At 41.5% G+C, this 10,708-nt stretch overlaps 1 protein-coding gene across 1 annotated transcript; it reads right to left on the minus strand.

Moving 5' to 3' along the window:
- Positions 1-4,505: 4,505 nt before the first annotated feature.
- Positions 4,506-5,045, minus strand: LOC135172586 (uncharacterized). The gene has a single exon (XM_064138731.1). The coding sequence runs from the start codon at positions 5,043-5,045 to the stop codon at positions 4,506-4,508; it is 540 nt and encodes a 179-aa protein (XP_063994801.1).
- Between the last annotated feature and the right edge of the window lie 5,663 nt (positions 5,046-10,708).

The raw sequence follows: 10,708 nt of genomic DNA on the forward strand, positions 1-10,708 counted from the left end.
AACTTTTTTTTTCTGCTGCTTTTAAAAATAATAAACAGCAGAAATAACAGCCACTTCTCTTCTTTAATCGTTTTATGATCTTAACTTTCCAATAGAACTTTCCAATTTAGACACTCCCAGTTGGACTCTGGAACTCAGAGAGTGCGTGGATTGGGTTTTGAACTTTTTTCTGAGATCCCTGGCCAACTTTTGCTCGTACTTCTTCAGGTCGCTCTGGTCACACCAAGGGCTTCTTCTCTAGAGCGTTCAGCTTCCATAAGACAATGAGTGGCTGTAAATCAATTAGCCACAAAATTTTCATTTTTGTGTTTACTAAGATAAATAGTACGAAAACTCAAACACCCATATTCAATTTCATTTAATCTAATGTAGTTTAATTCAGAGAAGCATTACTTAAATACTAAAAATTATTGGGAAAAAGCGATACTAGGAATATTAATTGTGGACATATGAAAACCTAATAATTAAATTGGATTTTAAGTTATTAGGTGAGCATTAAGGTGAACTGGTCAGAGGAGTCTCATGCTTGAGAGTCCCCTGAATGTCAATAAGGCCGTAAGATACGGAAAAACATGAAAAAAATACTTTTTTCTTCTCTCGGAAGAAGTCTTAAGGCGAATCCCTTTAATTTTCTTGCCTCAGCCTTGGGTTAGCTAACTTTGAACAACAGATATTTTATATACATACAACTCCTGCATTTCCATCGTTAATTATACCGCTGCTTATGTATCACCAAACTAAAATGAGATTCCTGGAAAATCAAATTAATATTTAAATTTGAATGTGAAAATATAATTTTTTTTTCCTCTCATATAAGTCAATTTTATTCATTTTTTTTCTGAGGGCTGATAAAACACAAGGGTGGTCTTTGGAACTCTCAGGAGAGGGTCACAATCTTTTTTTTTAAAACTTTCGTCGATTGTCAGGGTTCTATCCCCTTCTATGCGATGTCTATAAATGAAATAAACCGCAATTGAAAGACAAACTACGCTCGTTGTCGTTCAAGACCTGCAAAGCGCTGTGATCATAATGACCCCTATGGTTCTTATGACCTTATGACCTGAATGATGCTGTAGACCTTTACGAACTTCGGGACCACTACAATCCTTGTAGATCGAAGCCCCTCGTAACTTCTATGATTTTTGTGCACTGAGGGCTCTTATGAATCTTCTGGTGTTCATAACCCTGCGTGTCATTTTGACCGCTATGGCCCTGCTTGACCTGAAGACCGGCCGGAGCCTCAGGGGGCATCGAAACTACTTTTGAGTCGGAAAGGGCTGTGCGGTAGTTGTTGGAAAACTTTGTTCCCCTTCTGACTATATTCTCTTGTTTTTTAAGAAATAGGCAGAGGATGTTAAAGTGGCCTCCAATGACTTTAACCCTTTCGATGCCTGTGAGTTCCTGATCGGTCCTCCTCAAACTACCATAACCATTCATCTTTTAAATAGCAGAATAAACGTTCATAATCTTACCTGGACTGTATCAGCTTTATTAGCAAGTTTTTTTATCATATACAATGTCATTATATACGTGCTCCATATTGTTACCCTACATCACTTCTCCTTGGTGGAATAACAAGTTATTTTTATATTGCTCATATCTAACGACATGCCTAAAAAATATACTTACAAATTCTAAAATAAAAATGTCCGTAGATTCTGTTCACGACAAATATCAAAATTTTTCTCCAACTTATTCTATCGTAAGTGACCGATGTCACGACTTTACATGTATAATCCTTTAATGTTAACTTCTCGAAAATAAGCAACCAATTTTGGAAATAAACTATTCAAGTTGTATAGTAAGTAATGAAAATGATTATGGGTATATTGTAATGGATTTAGTTTATTAATTTTTGACTGTCATTTCAATTGACATAATTTGTGGCTAATAAAATGTATCATTCCTGTTATTCACTAAAAAATTCAATTCCATTATCGCCATCATCATTCAAATTCGGTATCGTGGCATTGAAACCCATATTTGACATTATGATCTTATTAATTACAAACATGACAATTAAATATATTCTCTCAATTGGCCGCCCACAGGCTGGCTAGCACCAGCTCCCTTCCCCGTCTTCCTCCCTGCAACTACCACCCATTCGGTATGGCTGGTAGGCCTGTTCGGCGGTTCCACCTCGGGGGGGTGTGACCCTGAGCTTGGCGGGCGTCTACGGCTTCTTCCTTTTCTCGACTTGATTTGTCGATCCAGGCGACTCCTTGGACTGTTTCCTCCTCAGTCCCTTACGGATGTGGCGTTCATCCTCCGGCTTCACATCTGTATCCTTCGTGGTCGTGTCCGAGTCTACCCGCAGAGGCGGTAGCTTGAGGCCTGAGTCCGTCCGACTAGCAGCCGCTCCCGTCTCCGGAATCTCCCTGGTCTTTCATTCTGTTTCGGCTGTATGATCTCATAAAGCTCACCTATGAGTCCCTCTAGCCTGTTGAATGCCCCCTTCCAGGGTAGTTTTTGCTGGGTTTGTGATGAGCCGGCCTGGCCTATCCCGCGCAGGGTAAATTCCACCCTCTCTTGTCCCTTATCCGGGTTTTTGCTCCTCTTCTCACTTGTGGCTTTTAACGCCAAGGAGGCCAAACACTCCACCTCCATGACGCTGCAGTCGCTTGATGAAGACGAGCGAGGGCCTACTTCCGCACCCTCACACGCCTGCACTGGGGTATCCCTCCCCTGCACCGTAAACTGTTTTGATTTGGGCTGATCCATGTCCATCGATATACGTGTTTGATTTGCGGAAACTATTTTATTTCGCCTCTGCCCATCGTTCCTTACGGAGCAGCCGGACACTCCCCTATCCACCACCTGGGGACGCGCCGTGCAGCAGTATCACCTCTGTCTACGGAGGGTTACGAGGATCACGAAGGACTGTCACGTACCCACTTCTCGCAGACATTATCTAGAGGGCCTGGAAGAAGAGAAACACAACTTCAGAAAAACGAATAAATTAGTAACAAATTTAAACTAATACATACTTGTTAAAATTATTATCAAACTTAATGTATAAATAAGGAGATCATCGTCAATAGCAGTAATATGCATATAAAATACTAAATGTTAAATAATTAAAGAATTCCCATTGCCGATGATCCCAAAATGAATATTATCTATTAATTTATATTGTAGAATTATTATTTTAAATAAAACAGTGAGAAAATTCACGAAAAACAGTTACCATAGCAGAGGGTAACGAATAAATTAGTAGCCGGTTACCTACTGCGTGAGTTCTCGTCAGGTTACCAACAGTAGGATTTTCATAGTGCACGGTAAACTGATCTTCCGGTGGTGATCGACTGTTGCCTTGAATTATCCTCCGTGTAGTAAAACTAAAACAGGACTAAATTAATTAAGGTTAACAATAATATTCCAAGTAATAATAAATATAAATAATAAAATAATAATGAAGAATTTAAAAACAATATGGTAATATAATTGTAAAGGAAAATTCCAGATCAGGGTCAACAGCCGCATATGCCGAATTCAAACGCTGAGTTGAGCAGGAAGACACTAGATGAGGACTTTTCGCTGACAATCCAACAGAAAACAAAATTAATAAAAATAGTCAAAAAAATTGGCAATAAAATCAGTTCTAATCCCAACTCAATACCGTGTGTTTCTTTCCGAAGTGTGGAGCAGAAGATTACTCAATCAATCCTACCCTTAATCAACATAATGATTGGAGCAGAAGTTTGCTTAGTCTTTATTCCTAAAATTATTTCCTCTACCTGGTTGATTCGAGCAGAAGATTGCTCATTCAATCTTATCCAAACAAAATATAGAGATTGGAGTAGAAGATTGCTCAATCTTTAATATTATCCTAAAATCACTCACCTTCTTTCCTCGTATTATCCTGATGCCGAAAAGGACCAGACGTGCGGGTAGGACATATCAACTTCGAAAGTTGGCCGCTATATATAAAAATCCCCAAGAAATCGATCTAAACATTTTATTGTCAAATAAAAGTTCAGTGCCGACAGTGGTTAGTTGCGACACTCTCAGCATCACAGTCACCAGGAACTATCAGGAAAATTTCCGACTGGTCCAACATTGTGAACCAGCTACCGGACCCCAGCAGGAGACACTAGGAGCTGCACCATCTCCCCAGACGAAGGGATATTTCACCACTGAATACGTGGTTAAACGGCAGCAAACCCACGCTCCAGTTACCAAGGATCATCCTTTATCCCCAATCACTCCTTCGACGCAGAAGTTTCTGAGTGGACTAAAACAGAAACTCCGACAACTAGAAAAATGAGGTAAGACTTAATTAATTAATTCATAAAGAAAATTAATTTAACAAACGTAAGAGACAGAAATCCCTCAAACCTGTTGCGTTTGAAAAAGTAGCCAAATAATATTTACACGCCCAAAACAAAATTCGACGTAACAGGACACGAGGGTCACGGGACTGCCGTCAGGCGTCACTTCACGGGGGGGGGGGCATCGGCGAGGTACCACGTCGCAGCACCCGCTATCCGGAAGGGCAGGCTCCCTCAGCGTCTCTCCAGTGGATCCTGCTCCTCCTCCTCCTCCTGATAGGTAAACTCTCTCCAAAGCCGCTCTTCCCTCCTCAGATCCGTCATCACTTCCGCCGCGAAGTTGCTAGCTGCCTCCCAGGCAGCCATTGGAAGGTTGGTTACAAACCGCGGGCAAACGAAGAAGATGTGCTCTGCATCTTGCACTGCGCCTGGGCAGGCAGGGCAGTCTGGAGAATCCTCATAGTCAAATCGATGCAGGGATTCCCTGAAGCACCCATCTCCCGACAGCAATTGCGTGAGGTAGTAGTTTACCTCGCCATGCTGCCGGTGTACCCAGGCGCTCATCTCCGGGATCAGGCGATAGGTCCACCTCTGTTTCGTCGGGGTGTTCCATTTCCTCTGGCATTCCTCCATGCCCCTGCGACTCACGTCCTCCGCGTCGAGCGTGTCCTCTCGACTCGTTGCGGATTTTCTCACCGTCACCTGCGATCCACCTGTCCCCTTCCACCGGTATAGCGCTCCGCACTCTTGCGCAAGTATTTCAATTAGCATCATTCCAGCTATGACGCCAATGGCACTCTTCTACACCGTGCGGAAAACACTGGCAACCCTGAGGGCACGCTGCCTGTGTCCAGACGCCACCCTGCGTCTGTTTTCCTTTTCTTCCAGGGCCCCCGCCCAAATGGGAATGGCATATGTCAGCACAGATGTAATCGCCGACGCCCACAGCCAGGGTCAGCGGCCTTGACTCTGGAGTACTCCACATGCTGCCTAAAGCTGAGGCACCCTCGACCGCGGGTACTGGAACACCGTACTCTTTTTTGATTGGATTTGATCCATAACTCTCAAAGGTTTCAGTTTGGTTCGCGGAGACTATTTTATTTCGCCTCTTCCCTGCGTTCCTTACGGAGCAACCGGGCACTCCCCTATCCGCCACTTGGGGACGTGCCATGTAGCTGTATCACCTGTGCCTACGGAGGGTCACGAAGGTCAGGAAGCGGACAAAGATTTTGCGCTGATGGGATGCACCGACCGGAAATGCTTCCAGCTGATAAGGCACCGGATGTAAAATTCATGTAGGATTAATAATATACAAGGACAGGATTTCTTTATTGTATAAGGATAACAGTTTATTTTAAAATAGTATACACTCAAAATTATATTAGAAGTAGGAGAAAAGTATCCTCTCGCGCAACCGGTCATGTCACAACTGACTCGTACGGCTTTTCCAAATTCGAAAAATGCACTGTTTTTTACTTTTTTTCTTTTAACACTAGCTTTCTCTCTGAGTCCTCAACAATGTAAGGTCTGTCCTGAGAATGACCCCATATGGCCGGACAAAACGCACCGTTATATTATATAGAAAATCCTCAAAACTCGAAACATAACCGTCATACAACTGTCATGTCCTGCAGACACATCTCCTTTTCCTCGCATTCCTTGTATTAAAACAAACACATAAATCTCATTGAAAACTTAGCGTCTAAATAAATCTTAATGTTCACTAGTGTCACATTGTTCTCTCACATGTGCGCAAATATCCAAAAGAACAAAGCACTCACTCATTCACTCTGCATTCATTTCATGCATTCCACATTCATATACACGGTTAAAAGTTCACAAATAAATTAGTTGTCTTACCCTGAACATCCTGTAGTCAACTCATTTTTACGTGTGGAGCAGAAGATTGGTCTCATTCTATTACCCACCATAATGAACCGCAACAGAAGATTGCGCAATGAGATCCTCTCCAAACGTAAGATTGGAGCAGAAGCTTGCTCAAGCTTATTTATTTCTCCTATAGGAAAACTGAGTCAGAAAATTGCTCAATCTTTCTAATTCCCGTTGCGCATCCCATTGTCGCTCTACGGGACCCATACCGAAGAAACCGGGCCGATCGGAAAGAGAGTACCACCTCCGGAAATTGGTGGCAATATACAAGGGTCTCCACGACGTGGAAGTGGCTGGACTATTGGGCGCTCGTGCACCCGCTCCTATTGTGACAGATTGCGCTCCGGCCAAGCTCGTCGTAGCCAGGGATTCTCAAGGATATTTCCAACATCTCCAAAAATTGGCACCACCCGAGACGAACTCGCATCGACCTATCCACCAGGCCCAAACGCCGGGTATTACACCACGGAATACGTATCGAAAGTACAGCACGTCAAACGTTAGCTCCTGAGATCCATCCGGTAAGGATCACCCCGGCGATCTAGAAATTTCTTCCAGCCTTTAAGTGGAGACTCCAACACCTAAAATGGGAGTAAAGGTTAGAGAGAGAGAGAAAATGTTTTTTTGAAAACATCAAATAATAGAGAGAAAGAAGTTCCTCCCCCTGTTACGTTGGATAAAGTATCAAAAATAAAATAAAATCAACGTTCTCTTAAAATTGAACATCACCAATTGGTGGCAGCGGTAGGATAGTTACATTTTCTTTCCATTGTAAGTTTTTCTTGAAAAATTCTCATGGATCACGACTAACTCATGACACTCGCGGAGCAATTAAAAGTAAAACAAACGTTATTAGATAACAGAGAAGCACCGTTAGAAAATGGAGCAGGAGACATTCTGGTAGCGCAAAGGAAAGTCGAGACATTCACACAAATTGAGAAAGAGTGAGCTAAACGAGTGAGATTGATTGGTAGAAAGGAAACACGCCCAAAAGAGTCATTCACATAAGCAAAAGAAATTGATAATAATCCCGAACGATTCACTTTAGAGTAACTGAACTCCAAGAAGAGTTAGCCCCACGTTAAGAGAGTGGCTCTGAGGTCCCTTATATCAGAACAAAGACCCACATAACCCTCAAAGATGTCCTCGTGTATATTCCCCACTTTTGACGGTGCTAATCTAGAGGTTTCCATATTAATCGAGGCATGTGATCGAACATGTTCTATGCTCCCGGAGCCCGTTATTCCTACTTTTTTTGCATTAATTAGGCAAAAATTCAAAGCAGTAGAAAAATCAACTTTTGACTATTTCAGAGAAAAAGAAATTAGAAAATGCGATTGTGGCTTTCTTAAAGGGTACCCCCCCCCCCCTCTGCTTAGAACAGAATGCAAACTACAGTCTCACAACGCGATTGAACCGACCTATACTAGCGCAATAGTCGTCTATAGAAATCACAGAAGATACATCGATAGATTTAAATGTCACGCACGCGTTTTTCAAACGACGGCAGATCCATTAGAAGGACATGCTATACGGGTTCTCGATCAAAATAATCATCCAAAGCAAAATGAATGGAGAAATGATGAGAAGCCGCCAAATAAATGAGAATTGTGTGGATTAAAAAATCATACTGTGAAAAAATGTTTTAAAAAATTGAAGGCGGCCAAAAGAGCCAAAAACAACGGACGAAAAGTTTTCTGACTTATGCGCTGTCTTCCTCGCTCCTCCAGCACTAGAAGAATTTTGGGAGTGAAGCGCCTACCCCATCACTTCGATTCCAATTTTCCAGCGGTACAAAATGTTGTCTCACTGCATACAACGATATTAAGGCCCGGTTGGAGGGATTTTTTCCAGACAAGTCCCTATGAAATTCCCTAGGAAACTGATCAAAATTGACCATTTCCAGTTTCCGAAATTACGACCGGGTTATTGGACGAAAAAATCCAATTTTGGTCACAAAAATTGAACGTTTGTTTCCGATGGATCGGAAATTAGGTCTGGAAGGAGGAAAATGAATGGAAGTATTTTTTTTTGTCATTGGAAAATCACACAAAAAAAACACCATTCTCGCCCCCTGTCCAAATTAGCACACCAAGGCACCCGGTCAATATGGCGTGGCTAACTGTCACTTGAAAAAACACTCATTATAATTATTTCAGACACTGGACACTTTTCACACCTAATTTCCGATTCATGGGAAATAAACGTTCAATTTTTGTGACCAAAATTGGATTTTTTCGTCCAATAACCCGGTCGTAATTTGGGAAAGTGGAAATGGTCAATTTTTATCAGTTTCCTAGGGAATTTCCTAGGGACTTGTCGGAAAAAAATCCCTCCAACCGGGCCTTAATGTTGAAAATGATGAAAACTGGGAATTGTGATACAGACTAAAATAAAAGTATAAGGCTACGGAAAACGGTTTATGGGCTTTTCATGGTTACGGTTGGCGCATCACCTGCTGTAAAATGTGTGGTATGTGGGGCAAATTGTGACATTTGAAAATTGCAATGAAAAGGTTTTCTTCCATAAAAAAACAACAATTACCGCTCTTTTCTATGTAATCTTACAACAATCTGTTCCATATTTATGTTAAAACACTTTCCCTAAATAAGTTTCCCTGAAACCTCTTCAAATTTAAGTTCAATCGTTCGAGAGAAACTCTTTAAACAAGAGGTAATCATTATTAAATCCATGATACGCTTATATCAGAATTAATCTTGAATTCATGAGGACTTAGTGCCGCCCTTATCGGAACTTCTTTTTCGATTGTACCGTTATGTTTCCTGTTTCTATTCTATATCGCATTCCAAACTGGCGGAAGAAACTAGTCCAAGAAGCTGAAGCTGTTGAAGTGTAATCAAGTTTTAACGCTGGCATACACCCCGGGATGAGGATTGTATAGCGGCCACTTTCATTTGGAAGAGTTCCATTTGTTTTCTTTTTATCTCTCTTCATTCCGTTCCTTTCTTGCCGCTTCATAAAACAAGTCCGACTGTCCCATCCTGTTCTTCTGCGCACGACTGTCTAGTTTGAAGAGAGGAGGCCAATCAACCAGCTTCTTATCGCACCCAAACGATCAATAAGTCCCGCTAGGCGGAGAAGAAATTCCACTGAAACACTGGCGAGTATACGCACGTCACTCCCAGTGTATGGTGCTAGGAATAGAGAATAAACGTAGCAATGACTATTGAAGGGCTGTAAAGGGGGCTAAAATCGTATTGAATGTATTTAATCGGAATGCTCAGTTGGAAAATGATTTATCATAGCCTCAAACAAAAGTTAATAAATGGAATTTATAATAAAAATGTCAAAGGTTCATGAAGTGGTTCAGGTTTAGGAAGATGAGATGGCGGCATTTCCTGCGCTTTTCTGCACCTCGTTTTTCCAGCGGATTTTTCTTTTTTCGAAAACGTCTGCGGTATAAAAGCATTGACATTTTCAGCATGGAACGGAAGGTTTCAATTATACCAATATCCAGCATTTTTTCCGGATCATCACCTCGACAGTAAAGGAAAAATATGGGATGAAAGCTGCTTTATTCTAGGGGAATTAATTATGGTCAGTTAGTGTAAGATAGTTCATTTACGTAAATATGGATCTTCTGCGAATAATTGTGGAGAAGATTGATGGTGATTAATGGTGTATTAATACTCCATCTAGTGACATTCATCAGATCGAGTAAATGGAGGAGAGTTAACTGATAAATTATTGATATTACTGCTAATATCGGAATAATCTCATTACAATAACCCAGTAGACCAGCAATGATAAGACTTGATTCGTTCAGAACACGAGAAAGGAATTGAATTTGACAGTGAGTGGCGCCTCTAATAGTGTAACACAATGTCGAAGAGCTTTTCAATTGGTGGAGATTAATGCGGTGCGGGGGGATTTTCGAGGGATGCTGGTGGATTGGAATGAGATCGCTCACTCCTAAAGGATGTACGATATTCGAATATTAAACCACCACAACCACAATGCACCTCCGCTTTGCTCTGATTTCACTTCTGACTGCGCGCGCCTTTATGATCCTCATATTACAAGCGCCTGCGCTCTTGTACTTGACTTCGTTCAGTCTCATCGACTGGATCACCAGGTTAACACCTGTCTCTAACATTCTCATGATACTGATTATAGATATTGATATTAATCTACCACTGATTTGAATACGGTTATTCTGCTTAACGTTTACATCAATCATACCTAATTAACCGGGTGATTACTCACTAATTTGCGCATAGCCGTGTCTGAGTATTTATTGTTTACTTTGTAATGAGTGAATGTAAATTGTGAGAGATAATGCAGTGATACAGTTTCGTAGAAAATATGCATAAGAAATTTATCATTTCAGATGACATGCAATGGTAACAGGAAAGTTTCATTGTTCCTTTCTGAATTGGCCCACCTCGAAATATGATTGTCATGTTTTCTCTTTTCCCATGCTGCTGCTATATTCAATCCTCAATCTCCATCTCCGCAGAGTCGTTCTCACGGTGAATTACGTTATTAGAAAGGCGATGATGTGCGCTGTTGACACGAGATTGGTT

The sequence above is a fragment of the Diachasmimorpha longicaudata genome, chromosome 2, assembly GCF_034640455.1.
Source record: "Diachasmimorpha longicaudata isolate KC_UGA_2023 chromosome 2, iyDiaLong2, whole genome shotgun sequence".
Classification (NCBI taxonomy): Eukaryota; Metazoa; Arthropoda; class Insecta; order Hymenoptera; family Braconidae; genus Diachasmimorpha; species Diachasmimorpha longicaudata.